This window comes from Ahaetulla prasina, chromosome 4 (genome assembly GCF_028640845.1).
Source record: "Ahaetulla prasina isolate Xishuangbanna chromosome 4, ASM2864084v1, whole genome shotgun sequence".
In the NCBI taxonomy this organism is placed as follows: Eukaryota; Metazoa; Chordata; class Lepidosauria; order Squamata; family Colubridae; genus Ahaetulla; species Ahaetulla prasina.
The window spans coordinates 50892952-50912695 of record NC_080542.1 but is presented as its reverse complement, the minus strand read 5'-3'; the positions used below and the strand labels follow the sequence as shown (position 1 = coordinate 50912695).

General features: G+C 39.5%; 2 protein-coding genes across 9 annotated transcripts in view; one reads left to right on the top strand and one right to left on the bottom strand.

The window, feature by feature from the left end:
• The window catches only part of INTS10 (integrator complex subunit 10), a 39638-nt gene extending 24216 nt beyond the window's left edge, over nucleotides 1–15422 (top strand). For 3 of the 6 annotated variants that reach the window (XM_058180451.1, XM_058180450.1, XM_058180453.1), the window contains 3 exons: nucleotides 1072–1165; nucleotides 9376–9453; nucleotides 15073–15422. In XM_058180451.1, coding sequence (XP_058036434.1) covers nucleotides 1072–1165; nucleotides 9376–9453; nucleotides 15073–15229 — 329 coding nt within the window. In that variant the 3' untranslated portion in view covers nucleotides 15230–15422. Of the gene's footprint in view, nucleotides 1–1071; nucleotides 1166–7725; nucleotides 7841–9375; nucleotides 9454–15072 lie in introns of all 6 variants that reach the window. The other 3 variants (XR_009154850.1, XR_009154851.1, XM_058180452.1) reach the window with 3 other exon arrangements.
• Nucleotides 15423–15909: 487 nt separating this feature from the next.
• The window catches only part of HGSNAT (heparan-alpha-glucosaminide N-acetyltransferase), a 37862-nt gene continuing 34027 nt past the window's right edge, over nucleotides 15910–19744 (bottom strand). For all 3 annotated transcript variants that reach the window (XM_058180455.1, XM_058180454.1, XM_058180457.1), the window contains one exon: nucleotides 15910–16322. In XM_058180455.1, the coding sequence (XP_058036438.1) occupies nucleotides 16141–16322 (182 nt within the window). In that variant the 3' untranslated portion in view covers nucleotides 15910–16140. The remainder of the gene's footprint in view (nucleotides 16323–19744) is intronic.

The following is a 19744-nucleotide window of genomic DNA, read 5'->3' as shown; positions in this document are numbered from 1 at the left end:
AGAATACTGGAATCTACTGTTAAGAAATGTAAAAATCTAATGGAATATTATATGTAATAGTTGGAACAAAAGTAAAAAGCAAATAAAAGAAGAGGACAATGGAATTTTGAGTGTGGTGTAAGAAACATGGGTTCAGAAATATTGCTAAAATTAAAGAACATAGTGAATCCATAGACTGGTTAATGTAGTTTGTTTGGTTTCACCTAGAATAGAATAGAATAGAATAGAGTAGAGTAGAGTAGAGTAGAGTAGAGTAGAGTAGAGTAGAGTAGAGTAGAGTAGAGTAGAATAGAATAGAATAGAATAGAATAGAATAGAATAGAATAGAATAGAATTCTTTATTGGCCAAGTGTGATTGCACACACAAGAAATTTGTCTTTGGTGAATATGCTCTCAGTGTACATAAACAGATAAGATACATTCGTCAAGAATCATAAGATACAACACTTAATGATAGTCATAGGGTACAAATAAGCAATCATACTAGGAAGTAAACATCAATATAAATCATAAGGATGCAAGCAACAAAGTTACAGTCACTTAACATTGTATGAATCACATCATTGTGGTTTGTAAACCATAACTTAGGCCTTTTGTATTAGATATGAACCTGACCAATTTTGTTTACTCAGGAAGCAGGATTAAATAAACTATTATGAACGGTGCTTGAATCTTTTTGTTATTCTATAGAAAGAACAATCATATTCTTTAAGATATCGTATGCTTTATCTGATACTAAGAACCTTTGTACAAGAGGCCCATGTATAATCATTTATGTTCCTAAGTAAATTCTTGGAATTCAAGAGGGTTATTCCTATATGAACATATGAAGGATAGTTGTGTTACTCTGTTGCAAGGATAAAACTGACCAAATTACATCTATAGTTAAATTAAGATATAATAAACTAATAGATACATCATATCTTGTTTGCGAACAAAATAAAGATAAAAACTTTAAAGACACTAGCAACGAGGAATAAAATTAGGGCAGAGTAGAGAATCAGATAATAGATCATAGTAATTTCTCTGTTTTCAAAGATATTTTCTTTTGGACCTGAACATTTGTTTTAGATATTGATATGCTGGAAGAATTTGCCTACTTAAGAACACAAGAAGGAGGAAAAATTCATTTGGAATTATTGCCAAATCAGGGAATGCTAATAAAGTAAGAAAATATTTTTCCCAATTTTAAAAGTTTGTGAAGTTACTCTTAAGTGCTGCTATACTTTATTTGTTAAGCCTAAACTGATGTTAAAACACTATGGTATTTATGAACATTCAGATAAATGTTAGGCTTCTTTCTGAGTATATCTTAGATATTCAGAAGTAGAAATATGATTTTTTTTGTTGCTGTTGAGTGAGCTCTATAGCCATAGTAAAGATGATGTAGCATTAAATACTGTATCTTACTTGGGCTGTAAAAATAACTAATCTGGAATGGATGTAATTTTCACAAAGGAATAGCCTTGATATATTGGATTAAACTGATGGAGAAAATGTATAAATACATAACTGAAAATGATAGATATGTAGGATTCTCAGATGAAAGTTCTAATGATGAATTTATAATTGGATCAATAGCATATTATAAATATCTCAGGATAATATGTTTTACCAATTTTGTTTCCTTAACTGTAAAAATAGAGAAATATTATTGGAAAAAAAGAGAATATTATTTTGACAATTCGGAGATATCCGGGTTTGATACGTTTTATATGTACTGTGATATTTTGGAATAATGAGATATGATAAATGTCTTGGCTTCTAAGTATTTTCTCTTGATAAATATCTCTTTGCTCTGCTCTTGCTTGTATTCCTTTGAGCTGCAATTTAATTCATGATGTTGGTTATTATTTTTAAAGACTTGCATAGCATAGGCCTGGCTACCCGAGAGACTATTTGTTTCCAATGCTTTTTGCCTGCTCAATACGTTAACTTCAGGTCTTCTCTATTAAAATTGCCATCTTGTGGGACCTAGGAAGCATGTCTTCTTTGATGCAGCTCCCACATTTTGGAACAGCTTTCCCCCACCATAAGGATGGTGCCCTCTCTTCTAGGGTTTCAGAAAACTTTCCTGCTTTGGTCTCAGATCTGAGGTAGATGTTTATTATTTGTCCAGTGATTACTGTTTTGTCTTGTTGACCTTGGTTTTTATTAGATTATTTTCACCTGGGCTCTCAGATTTAACATTTTAACTGTTTTTAGTTTTTTTTCTAGTTTTATACATTGCCTAGAATCTACTGGAGTTTTGTGCCCAATAAATTTAAATAAAATAAACTGTTGAATGCTTATCGTAGCAGAGAATCAGCTAGATTCCGGCTTGATTTTCAAAGAGTGATCAAAATATTTCCCTCCACAAAAGGATATTGACTTGATAGTGAGGTTAAATTAACTGAAAAATTCATACAGGACTCCTGCCTTAATGGAGGGTCACATCTCACAAGTACATTGGTTACTAGTTTGCTTCTGGATTTAATTGAAGGTACTGGTAATTATTTATTAAGTCCTGCATGGCATAGGGCTGGATTATTTGTAGGATTGCCTCTCATCTGTCACATCTATCATGAGATCTGGTGGGAAAGAGAGGTTGAAGGTTGCTGCCCATAAAGAAATGTCATCTGATGTGACTCAGGAGGAGAGCCTTTTTTACTTTGATATCTGCCATTTGGAATATCATTCTTTCTTAAGTTGAATTGGCCTTCTAGAAGATTGAAGGAATGGCTTTGCCATCTGGTCTGAGGAGCCAGTAACATACATATGGAGCCTGCAAAATAACTATATTTTTATGGAAATTGAATGTTCTTTCCCACAAATTATTGAGAATGGGATGGTTTATGTTTTTTATTGTTTTAACTTTTTAAAATATTTTTTATGACTTTGGTTATTTTCTCATATTGTATTGTATTATTGTACTATATTGTATCAGTTTTAGGCCCAGTACTCTTCAAGATCTTCCTAAACAATTTAGATGAGAGAATAGAAGGGGAATTCATCAAATTTGCAGATGACACTAAGCTGGTAGGAACACCAACACCCCAGAAGATAGGCTCAAGAATCAAAAGGATTTTGACAGACTTGAACACTGGGCCCTATCTAAAAAAGTGAAATTCAATGTAGAAAAACGTAAAATTTTACACTTACACAAGAAAAACTAATTGTACAGGTACCGACTAAGTTAAACGTGGCTCAATCTTGGGAGTCCAGGTGGACAGTCACTTAAATACAAGTGCCAAAAAAGCCAATGCAAATTTAGGACGCATTAATAGAGGGATATAATCAAGATCATGTGAAGTATTAGTACCATTTTACAAAGCCTTAGAAGGACTAGGGATAATATATTGGTTTTTTTTATAATAATAGAATAATAAAGTTGGAAGGGACCTTGGAGGTGTTCTAATCCAGCCCTCTGCTCAAGTAAGAGACCCTATTTCATTTTAATTAATCAATCAATCAATCATTCATTTCAGACAAGTGGCTGTCCTATCTCTTCTTAAAAGCCTCCAGTGAGGAGCACCACAACTTCTGAAGGCAAACTTAATTGTTCTCACTGTTAGGACATTTCTCATTAATTTTAGGTTGCTTGTCTCCATTAGTTTCCATCCATTGTTTCTTCTGGTGCTTTGGAAAATAGTTTCACCCCCCTCTTTTTTGTGGCAGCCCCTCAAATATTGGAATACTGCTATCATGTCATCTCTAGTCCTTTTATCTAAACTAGTCCCTGCAACCGTTCTTCATATGTTTTAGTCTCTTGGCCCCTAATAATCTTTGTTGCTATTTTCTGCGTTGTTTCCAAAGTCTCAACATCTTTTTTACAATGCAGTGACCAAAACTGGATGCAGTATTCCAGAGGTCTTACTAAGATTTTATAAAGCAATACTAATACTTCTTGTGAAATGTGAAATATCACATTGGCATAAATATTCAGACCCTTTGCAACAACACTTGAAATTTAGCTCCAGTGCCTCCCATTTCTCTTGATGGTTGCTGACATGTTTCAATACCTTGATTGGAATCAACCTGTGGTAAGCTAAATTGATTGGATATGATTTGGAAAAGCACACACCTCTCTATGGAAGGGTTCACACCTGACAATGCATACTGTAGGAGAGCAAAATCCCTGAGGTCAAAGGAACTGCCTGCAAAGCTCAGAGACAGGATTATTGCAAGGCACAGAACTGGGGAATAAAATTTCTGCTGCACTGAAGATTCCTAAGAGTGGATTCATAATTCTCAAATGGAAGAAATTTGGCAAAACCAGGACTCTCGCAAGAGCTGGTCATGAGTAATCGGGGGAAATGGGCCTTAGTAAGAAAGGTGACCAAGAACTCGATGGTCACTCTGACTGAGCTCCAGAGATCCTGGGTGGAGATGGATCAGAGTTCCAGAAGGACAACCATCACTGCAGCCCTCCACTAATCTGGACTTTATGACAGAGTGACTGGACGGAAGCCTCTCCTCATTGCCAAACACAGAAAATTGTTGCCTTATACACTGTAAGCCGCCCTGAGTCTTCGGAGAAGGGCGGGATATAAATGTAAAAAAAAAAAAGCCTGCTTGGAGTTTGCAAAAAAGCACATGACTCTGAAACTGTGAGGAACAAGACTCTCTGGTCCAATGAATTCAACCTTGAACTGTTTGGCCTCACTTCTAAATGTTATGTCTGGAGGAAACCTGGCACCGCTCATCACCTGCCCAATATCATCCCAACGCTGAAGCATGGTGGGGGCACCCATAATGCTTTGGGGTGGGAGACTGGTCAGGGTTGAGGGAAAGCTGAATGGAGCAAAGTACAGGGATATCCTCAATGAAAACCTTTTCCACAGCGCTCAGGACCTCAGACTGAGCCGAAGGTTCACTTTCCAATATGACAATGAACCAAGCACACAGCCAAGACAGCCCATGAGTGGTTTAGGGACAACTTTGTGAATGTCCTAGAATGGCCCTGATTTGAACCCTATTGACCATCTCTGGAGGGGCCTGAAAATGGCTGTCCACCAACGGTTGCCAGGATTTGCAAGGAAAAATGGCAAAAAATCCCCCAATCCATGTGTGCAAAGCTTGTTGTGTCATACCTAAATAGACTTGAGGCTGTAACTGCTGCCAAAGGTGCTTCAACAAAGTAGTGAGTGAAGGGTCTGAATACTTATGCCAATGTGATATTTCAGTTTTTCTTTTTTAATAAATTTACAGACATTTCTAAAATTCTGTTTTCACTTTGTTGTTATGGGGTACCGAGTGTAGATTAATGAGAAAAATGAATTTCAACAATTGTAGAATCAGCATAACAAAATCGTCAAAAGTGAAGGGTGTTCTGAACACTTTCTGAATGCACTGTAGTACATCACATGTAGGATATAGCCTAGTATCTGTGATTTCACATCAAAATCACGGAACTGGAACATATTATCACCATTACAAAGCCCTACACATTATGGGTAGCTAACCTGGTGTTTTCCAGATGTGTTGTGCTGAAGTTCCCACATTCTTTCATTATTTGCCTTGCTACTTATGGTAACTTATGGTAGAACTTTTAATTGAAAACATTTGCATAGTAGGTGTTTTAGCATCCTGGAAAAAGGTTGTTCACTTCAGTGGAGATCAATTTTCTATCCATGAAGATTATCTGTTGGGCTTCCAAAATGGCAGGAATTGGAAAGCTTGAGCAGTGGAAATGTGTTTTCAGTCCAAAAACTATTTTGTTCATAATGCAAGGACATGTTCACAGATTATTTTTTCTAATTAGCTAAAGTTTACTGTGGTCATAGACTACAAGCAAAGGAAAGTATAAAAAGAAACTCAGGTCGCAAGAAGAAAGCTGAAGAGGTGATTAACCAGTGTCCACTAGGCTTGCTACAATTATGAATTTCTCTGACATACATTATGCAAAGTGAGAAATCTGCAAGGAAAATAATGCTGATATCATTCTGATTTGAGACTCTTATTTTTATGGATATGAGAGATCCTGATATTTCTGAATCTCTTATCTGTTATTGGATTCATGCTGCCATTCATATCCAGTGAGGTTCCAAGTTCAAATATTGAGTTCTATCAGCTATTACCAAAAGATTTTTGGTTTTAAAAAAAGATATTTCAGACAATTTTTTTATCTTCTATGCACGTTAGATTCTCAGTTATTCCAAATAGTAACTCCAAAAAAATAAATTTCCTTATAACATGTTTTTATTCCATCCATCATGTTTATTAGGACATTGGTTCTCAATATTTGGGGGGACATTATCAAGCAACCTAAATTTCATTATGATTATAAAAAGCCTATTTTATCCCAAAACATTTATAGTCATTTTTAATTTGTTGGGGTAAATTTTAAAAGTTTCAGGGTTTTAATCTTATGCCTAATTTACCTTTACACATGCTATTGGTTGAGAAGATAATAGCAGCCAGATGTTCTGCCTGTAGGGAAAGAGTTTTGTATTTTGTATAATTACAAGGTAATCCCTTTAACCATTTTGTTCCCTGGGATAGGGGAGTTAATTTCACAAAAGATTTTCTAAAGCACTTTTTTTACTAAGAATATATTCTTAAAACACTAAGTCTTTATTTTATTTTTCCCAGTTAAATTTGTATTTTTCAAAGCCAGTCAGTTTTAATTATCAGGTTGGCAGTAATGTGATGGAATGCATTATTGTGGTATACAAATAAAACTGACTGTCAACCCTGAAGCTGATCTGACCAAAGCCATCTTGGAGCTTCAGTGCTGCCACACTGGAGCGATGGATAGGGAGGGAGGATTAGAGATAGCTGGGGTTGTGTTTTTATAATAAAATGCTTTCTCTTGGGAACCAAGGACGTTCTCACACCTGGCCAGAGGAAGGAGGAATGATGTCATGATTGGGCCATGTGACTGATTGTTTGGGGTTGAGGAAATTTTTTTTACTTTTAATTAGGTGAAAACCAAGGAGCCCCTCAGAGTTAGTTTTCACCAGATATGTGCCAATACGATATTTCCAATAAAACTATTCTTTGAGGAATCCACCTGCCTCAAAGTTTTTGCTTGCTATGGATTTATTACTTGGAATCCTGACACTGACTCCATCCTACCTAACAGTTTCAGTTGCTAATCCTTCTATTATGACTACTAATGTCCATCTCATAGAACTATGAAACAATGATCTATTCTTCTATTATATAATAATTGTATGGAATTCAAGTCATAATGTTTTCTTTGATAGCAGAATCTTCCAACAGCTTCTGAAAAGCAAAGCATAATTATCCTGTCATGTACAGTGAACCCAACAGCTTTATCCCCTTCCTTTTGCTTCACTGAAAATATTAAAATGACTCTTTTTGGTGAACAGACAGGAAATTGGATCTTTGCCCTGAATTACTGAGAAAGGATTAGTTGCAATAGCAGTCTTTCCCCAGTTATAGTTCTGTTTGCCTTCTTTAGCTCATTTCTCTATTTAGCATTATTACACCTGTTGTAGAGTCTGATTTTTAATTGAAAGTTCTGTTTCAAACATTTAGGTTTGAATAAGTGGTTCAACTTTATCCTGCCACAACTTTATTATGAACATAGTGAAATTCCTCTCCAGAAGGAACATTTGCTGATCATAAAATAATTCCTATGTCCAATTTCTTGGAAATGTTAGTAAATGTGTTAGAGAGCCAGATAGGTGTAGTGGTTGAAGCACCAGGCTAGAAACTGGGAGACTCTTGAGTTTCAGTCCCACCATAGCTACAAACCAGGCTGTCACTTTCTCTCAGCCCTAGCAGGGAGGAAGTATCAAACCACTTCTGAAAAACCTTTCCAAGAAAACTGCAATGACTTGTCCAGGCAGTGTTCGAGAATCGGATCAGATTGAAATGGAAAAAACTGAAGGTATTATAGTGATAGTACTGCCTTGCTAGCCTTTCCTGCATTTATGTTGTGATGTAATTAATCTTGTATTTTGTAATTATTTCTATAAGAAATTAATAGATTTTGTCATGTTTGCATTGAATTAGAAAGAAAATTTGATAAATTTAACTAACCTAAATTTGATTTTTATTATTTAAAAAAAGGCTGACTGGTTTGTGTATCAGAATATTAAGATGTTTTATTTTTTTGGCTGGTAATGAAAATTAGATTTAATAGAATTCTTTAAAAGCTTTTGAACTGGTATGACTTCCAGTAGGGCTTCTCATATGCCAATTTTAAAGAGATATAATTTTGTTTTCTTATCTTTTTAAGATATATGAAACAAATTTGTTAGCTGCCATTTTGGCTAATGGGGACGTGGAAAACCATCTCTAAAGCAAAGCAATAAAATTATTGCAGCTTTTTATTGTACAACAGAAATTAAGAAAAAAATACCAATCAAAATACTGGAGAAGGCAAAAATTACAATACATATTTCCTGTAGTACATATGAATAATAATAAACTTCAAATGACATTAACTTGCAGCTATTACTGAAACGTCTTATTTTATTGCTAAATTTCTGTTTGGAAGCATTTGTAGTGCAAGTCAGTTCTGGAATGGTCAAGCCCTGGTGGTGCAGTGGTTAGAATGCAGTATTGCAGGCTAACTGCCCACAGCCTGGAGTTAGATCCTGATGGCGCTCAAGGTTGACTCAGCCTTCTATCCTTTCAATGTTGTTAAAATGAGGACCCAAATTATTAGGGGCAATATGCTGAAATTGCAAACTGTCCAGAGAGTGCTGTAAGGCACTACAGGGCAGTATATAAATCTAAGTGCTATTGCTATTGAAATGTTATGTTCTCTTTTCTCTTTCAAAATATCTTGGTTCTGCTGTTGATTTTTTTTCTTTTGAAAGTTGCTTTCACAAACTACTAAAAAAAATATCTGGGAAAGAATTATAGAAGCTGCAGTTTCCCTAGATGTGCCCTGGGCAAGAAAAGGAAGTAGTATACTTGATGCCAAGTAGCCCTTTCTATTTTGTAAAAGAAAGAGGTGGCTTGATTTATTATCCGTTACATTGGTAGACTAGTCTAACAGTAACAGTTTTCTTCCATTTGAAAAAGAGATAGGGAATCAGAGCATGTGTGCTTCAGGGGATATCTTATATTTTCTTCAACATGGTGAACATTTGCTGGACTTCCTCACTGAAATTTTACATGTCACCCAAGGATTGCTTACCACATTGTGTCTTTCTTGGTAAAGGCATTATTTATGCCAACAGGATTTAAATCCTCAGCTGACTTCTTGAATTCTCTTCTTTGGAACGCCTAGGCTTGTGAAGCTTTTCTGTTTCATCATCTCTAATAAAAAAAAATCAATTGGATGCCTGCACTTGGATTTAGACTTTTGATTTGTATTCCACCTCTTAATGTATGTTACTGGAGAAATGATTTTGTAGCACAGCAGGAAGTTGGTGTGTGTGTTTGAATGCTGCTGTTTGCTGTTTTTTAAAGGACTTCTAGCCCTCCGCTGGGGTTACTGCAGCAGGAATTCATACCTGTACTACAGCCCAGCATGCAGACTGCTGACAGGTACAAAGCAGGAGGACATCCCTGCTCATAGTGTGCTGTCTTTTCGTCAATATGTTGTACTGGTCATGGTTATCAGACCTTTGTTAATTCCATGCTTTTGTTTTTCATTTGTGCCTACATCATTTGGCAAATTGTTTTATTATTGTTAACATTTGTTATTTTTTCATAAGTTACTGGCCTATGTATGTTAAACTTTTAAGTGAATATATAATAAAATAATGCTCTATTTTTTTTCTGGACAAACTAGACCATTCTTTTACAATGTAGCTAAAAATTGACACTAATTTGTTAAGATTGGCAAGGATTTTTATAGCATTTTTCATATTCTTTACTTTCACTACATTGCTTGTTCCTATTTTCTTTGCCTCTTGAGAAGCAAATTTGACTATTGGCAGTGGAAGAAAATTGATCAATACAGTTTTGTTAGTAATCTTGGAAATAGATATATAGTCTGATTTCTGGTTTGCGGTTTCAGCAAGTTGTTTCTTCAACAAGAAATTAGCCTTCTATTAAAACACTATATGGGCAAGATAGAGGCAATGAAAAGACAACATGTAACTAATGTGAAGTCTTGTTTAAAATCAAACAAATGCAGCCTTATTGAATATACGGTTTAAGAACTAAAATGTGATTTTTTTTTTCTGGAATTGAGGTCAAATCGTGCATTTTTATTTTTTTGACAATTAGCCTCAGGTAATTCAAGATTTTGTTGAGTAGGCTTTATCTATTTTTTAGCTAAAATAGTCCTAATCATTGTAAAGCAATTTTGGAAGATTAAAAACTTGCAATTCATTTCTACCATTATTATTATTATTATTATTATTTATTCGATTTTTATACCGCCCTTCTCCCGAAGGACTCAGGGCGGTGTACAGCCAAGGTAAAACAAACAGTGCAATATACAATTAAAATACGAATTAAAAAACTTATTACATAATTGGCCTAAAAACTTTAAAACATATAAAACTAAAAACCCATTAAAAAATTAATAATAAAAATTTAAAACCAATAAAATTTAAGCCAGCCCCGCGCGAATAAATAAGTGTGTTTTCAATTCACGGCGGAAGGTCCGAAAGTCAGGTATTTGGCGTAAACCCGGGGGAAGTTCGTTCCAGAGGGTAGGAGCCCCCACAGAGAAGGATCTTCCCCTGGGGGCCACCAGCCGACATTGCTTGGCGGACGGCACCCTGAGAAGTCCCTCTCTGTGTGAGCATACGGGTCGGTGGGAGGCATGAGGTAACAGCAGGCGGTCCCGTAAGTACCCAGGCCCTAAGCCATGGAGCGTTTTAAAGGTAGTAACCAAAACCTTAAAGTGCACCCGAAAGACCACAGGTAGCCAGTGCAGTCTGCGCAGGAGTGGTGTTACACGGGAGCTACGTGAAGCTCCCTCTATCACCTGCGCAGCTGCATTCTGGACTAACTGAAGCCTCCGGGTGCACCTCAAGGGGAGCCCCATGTAGACAGCATTACAATAATCCAAGCGGGAGGTAACGAGCACATGAGTGACTGTGCACAAGGCATCCTGATCAAGGAAGGGGCGCAACTGCCGAACCAGGCGAATCTGGTGTAAGGCCCTCCTGGAGACGGCCGTCAAATGATCTTCAAACGACAGCCGTTCATCCAGGAGAACACCCAAGTTGCGCACCCTATCCTTTGGGGCCAATAACTCGCCTCCAACAGTCAGCTGCGGCTGCAGCTGACTGAATCGGGGTGCCGGCATCCACAGCCACTCCGTTTTGGAGGGATTAAGCTTGAGCCTGTTCCTCCCCATCCAGACCCGTACGGCTTCCAAGCACCGGGACAGCACTTCAACAGCTTCGTTGGGGTGGCCTGGGGTGGAAAAGTACAGCTGAGTATCATCAGCGTACAGCTGGTATCTCACCCCAAAGCCACTGATGATCTCACCCAACGGCTTCATATAGATGTTGAACAGAAGGGGCGAGAGAATCGACCTCTGTGGCACCCCACAAGTGAGGCACCTCGCGGCCGACCTCTGCCCCCCTGTCAACACCGTCTGTGACCGGTCGGAGAGATAGGAGGAGAACCACCGATAAACGGTGCCTCCCACTCCCAATCAGCAAGATACCATGGTCGATGGTATCGAAAGCCGCTGAGAGGTCTAATAGGACCAGGGCAGAGGAATAACCCCTGTCCCTGGCCCTCCAGAGATCATCCACCAACGCGACCAAAGCTGTCTCCGTGCTGTACCCGGGTCGGAAGCCGGACTGGAATGGGTCTAGAGAGACAGCTTCATCCAGGTATTGGGGTAGCTGCCGCGCCACAGCACTCTCTACAACCTTCGCAACAAAGTGAAGGTTGGAGACCGGACGATAATTACCCAAATAGCTGGGTCCAGGGAGGGCTTCTTGAGGAGGGGTCTCACCACTGCCTCTTTCAAAGCAGCGGGGAAAACCCCTTCCATCAATGAAGCATTTATAATTCCCTGGAGCCAGCCTTGTGTCACCTCCTGAGTGGCCAGCACCAACCAGGAAGGACACGGGTCCAGTAAACATGTGGCGTGGAGCCTCCCCAACAACCTGTCCACGTCCTCGGGAGTCACAAGATCAAACTCATCCCAAACAGACTCAACAAGATGTGCCTCCTTCCTCTCGCTTGGATCATCCCAATTTCGGTCCAGACCATCCCGGAGCTGAGCGATTTTATCGTATAGATGACCACTAAACTCCTTGGCACGTCCCTGCAAAGGGTCATCCCGCACCTCTTGATGAAGGAGAGAGCGGGTCACCCGAAACAGGGCGGCTGGGCGGTTATCTGCCGACGCAATGAGGGTGGAAGCGTAGGAACGCCTCACCTCCCTCATTGCCATTAGGTAGGTCCTAGAATAGGACCTAACTAGTGTCCGATCAACTTCGGAACGACTGGACCTCCAAGTACTCTCTAGGCGTCTTCTCCGGCATTTCATCTCCCTCAGCCCCTTTGAGAACCAAGGGGCCGGACGAGTCAGAGGCCGCAAAGGCATGACACGGTCCAAGGCCCCAGCCGCGGCCTGTTCCCAGGCCACAACTAGTTCCTCAGCCGAGCCGTGGGCCAGATCCTCAGGGAATGGCCCAAGCTCCATCAGGAACCTCTCAGGGTCCATCAGGCGCCTGGGACGGAACCAACGTATAGGTTCCGTCTCCCTGCGATGGTGGGTGATGGTTCGGAAGTCCAGGTGAAGGAGAAAATGATCTGACCATGACATCGGTTCTGTTATTAAGTCATCTAATTCCAGATCATTTAGCCACTGTCCAGAGATATAAATTAGATCCAGCGTGCCTCCTCCCATGTGCGTAGGGCCATCATTTACTCGAATCAGGTCCAAGGCCGTCATGGAAGCCTGGAACTCCCGAGCTGCAGTCGATGACAAGCCAGTCGATGGCAGGTTGAAATCCCCCATGACTATAAGTCTGGGGGTCTCAACCGCCACACCGGCAAGTACCTCCAACAGCTCGGGCAGGGCTGTGGACACGCAGCAAGGAGCCAGGTACGCGATCAACAAACCCAACTGATTCCTATGGCCCCACCTCACATAGAGGGATTCACAGCCGGCAATCTGAGGAACAGTGGCCTCCCTCGGCTCTAGATCTTCCTTAATGACAACCGCCACCCCCCCCCCACCCCTACCTTGGGCCCTCGGTTGATGAAATGCTCGGAAACCCGGAGGGCACAGTTCAACAAGGGGAACCCCCCCCCCCTCTGGACCAACCAGGACTCCGTAATGCCCATAAGGTTCGTGGACTCCCCCTGAATAAGATCACAAATTAGGGGAACTTTGTTGACCACGGACCGGGCATTACATAACATCAGCCAAAGATCCAAGCTCAGAGGATCATGGCCGCCCAAGGAACGGGTAGGGACTAAGGGGCCGGAGCACGTGATCGCTTTCAAACAGCGAGCACGTGCTCCCAACACTCGATAAGGCCTCCCCCCTCCGCCATATCTGCCTCTCCCACTTTCCGTACAGATTGAACGACCCTCTAATCCTGGAACAGAACCCTCCCCCCCTGCCTTCAGACCAGATGCCATAATGCCGCGAACATGCACAGGGGCTGGATCCCTCCCAGACGGGTTCTTTCCCCCACCCGTCATATCCCTCCCCCCCCCTTAAAAAACCCTTATTTAAAAATCCCCACAAATTCTTCTTGGCCGCATGCCACCTCTCTGGGTCCCAAGACCCTTCGTTAAGATAAGCCCTCGATAACTTGGAGGGTCATTCCTGCGAGGTGGGGGAACCTCGCAGTCGTAATAGTTCGGCAGACGAGTATCTCATGGAAGGATAATCGATAAAACAGCAGAAGAGTGTCCATCCCTAACCGGCGAAGATGTTCCAGTCGTTCCGATAGTTCACCAAGACCATTGCCTCCCTCTTTTTTGCCCATTTTTATTTTGAGTTCTCCACCAATAGTTAGAGGTTGTATAACAAAGAAATACGTTGTAATAGTCCATGGTGGATATACAGAAGTTTCTGGTATCTTAATAGTTCTTTTATGTACTGATGATGTCCCAACCCATTAAGACAAATTGGATGCGTGTGTGTTGCAATATGGTTAAATCTTACCCTTTCAAATTGCTTGAAAATCCATAGGTCGTAGCTGAGCGCAAGATCATTGCAATAGAAAAAAAAAGCAGAGTCTGAAAAAACTAAAATGAAGTTTAGAATGTCCATAACAAAATGGCATAATCTGACTCATTTCTGTAGCTCTTGGTGCTACAGTAGTGGTTATAGTGAAATCGGTAATCCTTGACTTACAACCAATCATTTAATGGCAATTCAGAGTTATGATGCTGCTGAAAAAAGTGAGTTATGACTTGTCCTCGAAGTTACATTTGTACTAACCGCATGGTCATATGATTTCAGTTTGGATGCTTGGAAACCAGCTCATTTAAAAGAGTTGCAGTGTTCTAGTCATGTGATCATGAATTGGGGCCTTCCCAATTGGCTTTCAACAAGCAAAATCAATGGCCAGATTCGGTTAACAAGCCTATTAAAAATGGTCCTGGAATTACTTGCTTAATAATTGCATCACTCAATAACCAAATTCTGGTCTCAATTGTGGTCATAAGTTGAGGACTACCTGTAGTTTAACAGTAGTTGATTCTTCTCGTTAGGCCATAAATTATTTAATTTCTTATAGAGACAGTTATGCAGTTTGTTTGGGCAGGGATAATTAGTGATGTCATCTCCAGAACTTTACAATTACATTACTACTTATATATTGACCTGCTTTTATTCTATTTTGGTAAATAATTTATGCTAAAAATGAAATATATTATTAGTTCTATTACTCTTTTAACTTGCAGTCATAAAAATATTCTTATGGCCAAATTCAAACCTGAATACAATTGTCTTTAGCATGAATATTTAATACACTGCATTAAAAAGATCCAGACATTTCAGGACTTAAGATTCTAGGATGTGTTTCCATACCTTTAAAATCATTTGGAGATTTTACATAAGATCTTATAATACATGTATGATACTTATCACAGAACATTCTCATTGTATAAATATTTTAAAATGTTAACTGGAATGTTCTACAACAAATACTATGCAGTTTTTATTTTACAAGATGTAACTCCATGGCCTTTAATTTTTTGTGTGTGTTATTATAATTGCAGACATCACACAATCACCAGAGGAATCACCAAAGGTGTGAAGGAGGATTTCCGTCTGGCAATGGAGCGTCAAGTATCACGCTGTGGGGAAAACTTGATGATGGTATTGCATAGATTCTGTATGAATGAGAAGATTTTGCTTCTTCAGACATTGAGCTGAGTAGACGTCATTTGAGCTCCTTCATTGGAGCTGAGAAGAAGCAAATAAGGAGGAAAATCATTATCATTCCATTGGGGCTACCGGTTATCCTTAGCTGCTGAAGCAAAGTTGCTGAAAAAGTATAGCCAAACTTCATGACTTCAACTTTTGACTTTGGCATTCTAAATAAAATAATTTTCAAAATTAATTAAAATCATCTTTTCATTTAAAAAAAAATCTAGTTCAGACCCAAGACTGGATTTAAAATTGTGGGTAAGTAATAGAAATCCATAATTCCATTACAGTCATGTTGCAATAATTCATAAGTCACATAAAGCCGATACAGATATTCATTATGATGTTTTGCCTGAGATCATTGTGGTCGAGTGTTCTACCTGATATCATCAAGCAGACAGGCTGGTGGTAGATACAAATCATTTGTAAGCTAGATTTGACTATTGCTTAAGAGCATCTTAGCTTTACAAAACAGAGTAGCTGAACTAAAGCCATGAAAGAGACTGAAGAGTACTGTTGTTCATTCCAGTCTATAATCCTGAGTGGTTCTCAGAAGGAGTTGTGGCACAATCAAATGAACAGAATCTTCCTGAGTTTGCATAATCCCAAATACCACTGTATGATCTATGTGATTTTTATGAGACAAATTTCTGAATAATTGTGTACCAAAAATTCTTTTGAAAATATTAGAAAGCATTCAGTATGTTTATTTAGAAATTGAATAATGTAGAAAATAAAGTTTGAACAAAGTCTTGTTTTACTAAATGGAAGGTGAACTAAATATACAGATTTCAGTTCAAAATAATCTGGAATGTAAACCAAATACAGAATCCTTCGGGGAAAAATGTGACATTAATATGATGAGGGGGAATACAATATTCTCATAGCCCATACTTTTTGATTTGGTTTAAGTTGAATTATATCTTCCAGAATATCCTTTTCCGGTAGAGTATATATGATATGATAACCCATAAAGATGTAGCAATTAGATCCTGAGTCAAATGCTCACTGTGTGATTGTGTATCATGCAGCTTCCATTTAAAAGGAAAATAGTTTTCAAATATTTCATGTCCTACATAAACAAGAATGGAGTTCATACCTGTAAAGAAATCAAAAACACCATCAGAAAAGTAGTAATGCACATGTATGTGTGTGTGTGAAATTTGTTTGCCACCTATCTTGGTTCGAAGCAGCTCTGGGCAGCTTATAACATTAAAAGCAATAAGACCATAAAAGATCAGTTATTTCTAAAAATAAAAATAGAATTACAATCCAAAGTTACAGTTAAAAGATTCAACAGAAGGGAGATGGGATTTTCTCTTCAACCACCTTCAGTGTGCTATTCCCTTGTTGGGGTCTCAAGCCTCCTGGCAGAATCAGGCCCTTTTGGAAGGTTGGGAGTCAATCTCACCTCAGAGTGAGATGTTCCAAAGGACAGGAGCCACAGCAGAGAAACTCTTCTGGACTTTGCCACCTGAAATTTCCTATGTGATGGACCCACAGCATGCCCGCTTTGCTGGGATAGGTTGGACAGGCCAGTCCCATTAAGGTGAGGATGGTTCCTTAAGTAACTTTGACCCATGCCATGCAGAACTTTAAAGGTAATAATCATCATCCTGAATTTCACTCAGAAGCAACATGGTGTATAACAGGGGCTACCCTAGGGAGTCCCTGGAACCACAATAATCCACATGTGAGATGACCAGGGCTTGAGTGATTGAAAAACATGGACTCCTGATCCAGGAAAGACTATAACTGGTGTACAACACAAAATGTAAAGGCTATTGCCACCTATTCTTTGAGAAGGAGTTGTGAGGTAGGAGATCCCCCAAGCTGCAGTTGGGTTCTGTAACCCGATCCAGAACTAAAGCTGTTAAAAGATCTTGAAGCTCCATGCACCCAAAACCATTTGTCTTGCCAGGTTTTGACCAAAGACTATTGTCCCCCATCCAAGTCCTTACAGCCTCCAGGCATGGCAAGATAGCAGTGATAGCATCACTTGGATTACTAGAGCTGGAGATACAAAATTGAGTATCATCATAGTGATACTCAATGTGTACTCAATGTACCATGATGGCAAATCATCTTACCCAGTGGCTTCGTATAGATTTTAAAAAGGTTGTAGAAAGTGCCGAGTCCTGCAGCATACTATAAAGAAGTGGCCATTGATCTCTCCCTGTTAAGACCAGTTGGGACTGGCCTTGGAGAAAGGAGCAAAACGAGGACAAGACTGTGCTGCCCAGCCACAACTCTCATAACTGGCCCAAAGGATAGGGTTAAGGCCTATCCAAAGGGCCTCTGGTGGCTCAGACTGCTAAGACAGTCTGTTATTAACACAGCTGCTTGCAATTATTGCAGGTCCAAGTCCCACCAGGTCCAAGGTTGACTCAGCCTTCCATCCTTTATAAGGTAGGTAAAATGAGGACCCAGACTGTTGGGGGCAATAAGTTGATTTTGTATATAATATACAAGTGGATGAAGACTATTGGTTAACATAGTGTAAGCCGCCCTGAGTCTTCGGAGAAGGGTGGGATATAAATGCAAATAAAAAAAAAAGGGTTGAAAGCTACAGAGAGGTCAGGAGCACAAGAATGGTTGCACAACTTTCCTCCTGCTCTTGCTAGATATCCCAACAAATGTGAGCAATGTTGTTTCTGTTCTATAACTGGGCCTGAATTGGACAGGAAGGAGTCTAAATAATTCAGGAAATTCTGAAGTTGCTAAGCAACCACCTCTTCTACCATCTTTCTGAGAAAGGAAAAATGACAAATGACAAAAATTGTACAGGTAGATAAGTTCAAGTGATAGTTTTTAAGAAGGAGGTAATCCAGGCCCTCCTTAAAGCCCTCAGAAGCCTCCCCTCTTGCAATGAAGAATTTATTATTGCTTAAATCCACCTGGCAGTCCCCATCCTGGAAGCTTTCACCAATCAGGTGGTTAATCCTATCCACTTCATCATGTCCAGCAGGATTGAACTGTTCCCAGATAACTGGGCAAGACCTTTCCTTGGGCATCTCATATGGACTTACACCATGCATAGGTTCCAACTGAAAACAAACCCAAGTGATTTTGTCCATTAGATATTGAACAAATTCTTTGGTTTGACCCTGAAGATGATCAACCAAGCCTTCCTATCCCAGGAGAGACTTGATGATACAAAACAGGACCAATGGGGGACACTGCAAATGCAATAAGGGTGTAGAAATACTGCTGTTTCTCTGCTCTTATTGCCACAAGATAAGCCATAATAGCAGCTCTAAATCAGATTTATCCTTCATTTTTCTCCAATGTGCTCTAGTCATTTCTTAATCCTTTCACACTCTGAAGCTCCTCCACGTACCTTGTGGAAAATTGGGAGAGTTGGGTTGAGAGGCCACATAGGCGCAGTCCTGGCTGTCCTTTGATTCTAGGATGTTACCAAGGCTTTGGCTGGGTTATGCAGCAAAATCCCTAGAATGTCCCCCAAATTCCCTCAACGTTCAGGTCCATCAGTTTTTGGAAGTAGACCACTCAAATGGGGCTGGCCTCCCTGCATGGAGTGTGTGTGGTGGCATAAGTGTTCTCAATAATACCAGGCTGTGAGCTGACTATAACAGGATAATGTTATATTCTTCACCACATCATGTTGCTCTGGCAAGAAGATTATATGTGTAACTACTGTCTCATGAAAACCATGAACTCCTGGGCCACTTCAGATGCCAAATCTAGGAATGGCAGGCTGAAGTCTTTCAGAACTTTAACTCTCGGGAACTCCACCACCTGCCCCAAAATGGCCTCCAGCAGCTCAGGCAGGGAGATTATCATGCAGCAGGGATGCTGGTACAATAGCAATAATCCCAACTGATCCCATCAGCCCAGCTTTAGAAATGGTCTCACAACCAGACTCTTGTTGAAGCATAGCCCCTGAATGGCAAGAGATTATCAAATGAACCCATCCCACCTACCCTACCCTGAAGTTTCTAGCTTCACTTTCAGTCATCTTCCATGGCTTCTAAATAACTTGAAAATTTCTATAAACCACAAATAATGATCCATATATCAAATTGCAATAATCATTAAGAGGATTAAAAAATTCTTATAGACTACAAAAATAATATCACAATGGAACAAAATGGTTTTTTTTTACCAGATGATTTCTAAACGTTTCTGGTTATCAAACCCACAAGTCCTGCCACCACTATTTTCAGTTGTCCCTAAAGCTACTTGAGTTTCTTTTATAATCAATCTAAGATTAGGTTTTTATTCAAAGATATTCCTACAGAATAAACAAGCCATACCATTCCAGCAGCTATTTCACCCATATTGCAGGGAATCATTAATTCAATGATAAGTTGATGATGGCATACGTCATGATTCCAAGAAATTCAGTCCACTTGTTAGCAAAACTTTTCAGGGCTACAGGAATTGAACAATGCATCTGGTGAGGTAGCCACCCTATTTCTCCCCAAATAAGGCATCTCCTGATAATAAGCCCAATTTGAGCACATGGCAATAAGGCCAAGCACTTATTTCAGGGTTCAA